Here is a 4,144-nt window from a genome sequence, read left to right on the forward strand (position 1 = left end):
CACTTAACTGACTATACCACCCAGGTGCCCCATGTGGAATATTTAAAAATAGAATCATTGGGCCATTATTTAGAATTTAGGATGGCTTCCTGGTTTATGGCAGGGGTGGGGCATTGAGATGCAGTATTTTTGAGTTTGGTTTGCAGCCTGCTAGACCCCTGCTAGTGGAGAGCTATTCATCTCTTCTTCCCAGGAGTACGGATTTCCTTTCCTTTTTGGGGTCTCTCTCTCTATCTCCCTTTCTTTCTCTTTTGAAAATTTTGCCTTTTTTGCTGATTCCTCTTATCTCTTCCATTCTTTTTTCTCTTTTTCCCCCTGCTGCCTTCTTTCCTTTCCATTCTGGAAGGTGTCATCGTGCTCCTTTCACCTGCCTTAGTCCACTTCCCAGCCTTCCTCGTTAGAGGCTCTTCTGGTCTGTTTCTAGTGTCTTCCTCCTCCACCTGTAGATGATCGTTTTTCTTTTTCTCTCTTATCCTCCTGTGTGGATGGTTGTAGCCACTTCGTGAGTATGTTTTTCAAAATCACATTCTACAAGAGAAGACGGGAGCCCGGGATCCTGTTTCCCTTCCAGGTCAGTAACTCGGAAAACTTGTGGTTTCTTTGGGCAGGTGGTGAGTCCTGGATCAAGAAAGAGGAGCCTGCTGTAAAGCAGGAAGCAGCTGAAGAGGCAGAGTTGCACAGAACGCTCGGAGGAGGACTTCTCAGAAATGTTTCCCAGCAGTTTGACTTTAAAAGCAAGGCCACATGGCAGACTTTCAGTCTGAATCCGAATCTGATACTTCGGGGTGGAATGAAGTTCTATGAATGTAAAGAATGTGGGAAAATCTTCAGATATAACTCAAAGCTTATTCGGCACCAGATGAGTCATACTGGGGAAAAGCCCTTCAAGTGTAAGGAATGTGGCAAAGCTTTTAAGTCCAGCTATGACTGTATTGTACATGAGAAGAATCACATTGGGGAAGGGCCCTATGAATGTAAGGAGTGCGGCAAAGGTTTGAGTTCCAACACAGCCTTGACTCAGCATCAGAGGATCCACACTGGAGAGAAGCCGTATGAATGTAAGGAGTGTGGAAAGGCCTTCCGTAGAAGCGCAGCTTATCTTCAGCATCAGAGATTGCACACTGGAGAGAAACTCTATAAATGCAAGGAGTGTTGGAAAGCTTTTGGGTGTAGGTCACTTTTTATCGTCCATCAGAGGATTCACACAGGGGAGAAGCCATACCAGTGTAAGGAGTGTGGCAAGGCATTCACTCAGAAGATAGCTTCCATCCAGCATCAGAGAGTCCACACTGGAGAGAAGCCCTATGAGTGCAAGGTGTGTGGGAAAGCATTCAAATGGTACGGCAGTTTTGTTCAGCACCAGAAACTGCACCCTGTGGAGAAGAAGCCTGTCAAGGTTCTTGGGCCATCGCTGATGGGTCCCCCATGCCCCTCTTCAGCCTTCTCTGCTGCTCCTATCCAGGGCCCGTGCTCTGCTCCTACCGTGGCCGTGCCTTCACTGACCTTTCCACATGCTGTACTTATTCCTACCTCTGGACCTTTGTTCATGCTACTGCCCGCATCTGGAATGCCTTCTTCACCTGTCCAAATAGTGCATGTCTTCCAGGGCCTTCCTCCCACTGTGAAGCCTTCCCCAGTTATTCTAGCCCCTTCCCCTCACCCCTCATGAGCTTTATCTCAGCACTCCTCCAGCTCTTAGGCCCAGCCGACTGTCAGCTTCACTTGAGTTTCATTTGTATATTTTGTCTTTACCTTACACTCCTCAATTGTTTCAGCATAAGCTCCATTATAATCTATATATATTGAAAGACCGTGTTGTTGTATTTCCGTCTGGGTAGAAAGTGCAACTATCTGACCTTTGCACCAGTCTCTTTCAGGCTTGAACAGTAATGGCTGTATCTGCCCTGTGAGGATGTGGGTGTTGGAAGTGCTGGCAGGACACTTGGTTGCATTAGAGTGTCTGCGGGAGAGCCCATCCTTGCACGGGGCCTTTGTGGTTAGAGCCAAGCGGCTTGGGGTAAGCAGGAGAGCTGTGCAGGAACTGGAGGGGATGGCAGGGTGGGGTGCGGAAGGAGAGCACCAGCAACCGCTTTCAGCAGCAGACTCAGAAATTACTGTGGATTGTTCAGTGGGCTAAGGTGACGTCAATGCAGTTGAAGTCATGTTGTCCTTGGTATGGATCATTGAGGATCTCCTGCTGTGTATGCAAAAGAGCATGAGAAATAACCAGTGAACAACTATATGCAGTGATAACAATTATTTATGCAATTGATAGCAGTTATGTCTTTGAACAATGTGTTTTTTTCTTTAGTTTTGCTCTTGATATCTAGATTTTTTTTTTTTTATCTTTGATTTCCTAAGTAAATATACACCAAAGTATTCATCTTTGTTCCCTGTGCTGTGTACATTTTTCTCAGTGGGCATTCTGGTTTTCTGTTTGCAAGCATTGGCTTCAACATTTTATGTTCTCTGGATAGTATGGATTGTAAATAAGAATATGGCGAATTATGAAAGAAATATCATCAGTGTAAAGCCAACTTGGGGGAAATTTGAATAAGTTTCTAAATTATTTTTTAGGAATAGAGGGAGCTGTGTCACCACACAGCTAAATGGCGGCTAACCTGTGATAGGTTTGGGAAGCAGAATTTTGGATTGCTCTTATTTTTGACCTTGATGGGAATCTTTTACAACTATGCAAAGGACTATGTGAGCAATTTCTTTTCTTTTTTTAATTAAAAAAAATCTATTTATTAGAGCATGAGAGAGAGAGAGAGAGAATGAATGGGGGAAGGTGGGTAGAAGGAGAGAAAGAAGCAGACTTGCTGCTGAACAGGGAGCCTGACACGGAGCTTGATCCCAGGACCCTGGAATGATGAACTGAGCCAAAGGCAGATGCTTAACAGAGGAGCCACCCAGGTGCTCTGAAACGATTTCTGAAAAAAGAATCTGAGTCCTGCATTATCAACACTGATATAAAGTGACTCCTTAAACATTGGGCCATACATTTTATTCTTTTAAGTTGCTTTTGCTACCTAGATATTTCTCCACAGCAATTAACAGAAAAACCTTTAAATTAGTGGTCCTTACACTTCACCATGCATCTGAATAACCTGGTCTGAAAAGAGTAATTTTCTGGCCAGACCCCAGAACTTCTGATTTTGGGTATCTATGGTCATACCTAGACATACATTGAAAGAAACTCTGAGCACAAAGTGGCTATGGGCTGTTGGAGGCATGTATTTATACAGGGTTTGGGAGGGAACACCTTACTGTACAGTGGATCTTTATGGGAGAGATCTCTCAAAGCAATGTGGTTTAGAAGCAGAGAGAAAAGCAATTGAAACATGGCCAATACGAAAGAAAGGGGCAAAGAGGTCTGAGGTGGCTATGAGGTGTTCTAGAGTTCTCCACTGCCAGAGGCTTATGGGGGTTGAAAACAAGCTACCTTTTGCTATTTGCCTGTTGACTAAAGTAATGAAGAAATATTTTCTTATTAGAAAGTTAATTCCCCTCCAAGGAGCTCTTGGGTTAAAGAGAGCACAAATTGGCTGTAATGGATGATCAGGAACTGAACAGTAAGAACAGGATGCAGCAGGGTCTGGGATGTAGCAAAAGGTAGTACTCAGAGCAGTATTTACAAGCTTGGATGCATCCCTTAGAAGATGAGTTTGAAACCTTGGTAGTTCGGGAGGCTGCAGATGGTGTTTGGTGGTGGAAAACAAATTCACTACAAACTAAAGACAAGAAAACAGACCAAGAAATCCAAAGCATAGTTGGCAAAAATAAGATATACAACAGACTTTTTGGTGAAAATGGTGGTTGGACATGTTAGCATTCATGCCCTCCTGAAACTCCACTAAAACAGTAAAAGATTAAAGACCAGCTTACAAGGATGATGAAAATATGATGTGAGGGATAGCAGTTTAGCACCTGCCTTCATTCAGCCCAGTGTGTGATCCTGAAGTCCCAGGATCAAGTCCTGTATCACGCTCCCTGCATGGAGCCTGCTTTTCCCTCTACCTGTGTCTCTGCCTCTCTGTGTCTCTCATGAATAAAGAAATAAAATCTTTAATAAAAAAAAAAATATGTGAATAGCTTGGAAACTGGAAGGTGATGAAGAGTTGTAACTTTGAACAGCCACCCC

General features: G+C 43.8%; 1 protein-coding gene across 3 annotated transcripts in view; it reads left to right on the forward strand.

The window, feature by feature from the left end:
* Nucleotides 1-2,389, forward strand: part of ZNF621 (zinc finger protein 621) — a 14,451-nt gene extending 12,062 nt beyond the window's left edge. For all 3 annotated transcript variants that reach the window (XM_072726538.1, XM_072726537.1, XM_072726535.1), the window contains exon 5: nt 609-2,389. In XM_072726538.1, coding sequence (XP_072582639.1) covers nt 609-1,669 — 1,061 coding nt within the window. In that variant the 3' untranslated portion in view covers nt 1,670-2,389. The remainder of the gene's footprint in view (nt 1-608) is intronic.
* Nucleotides 2,390-4,144: the final 1,755 nt, after the last annotated feature.

The sequence above is a fragment of the Vulpes vulpes genome, chromosome 11 (assembly GCF_048418805.1).
Source record: "Vulpes vulpes isolate BD-2025 chromosome 11, VulVul3, whole genome shotgun sequence".
Taxonomy (NCBI): Eukaryota; Metazoa; Chordata; class Mammalia; order Carnivora; family Canidae; genus Vulpes; species Vulpes vulpes.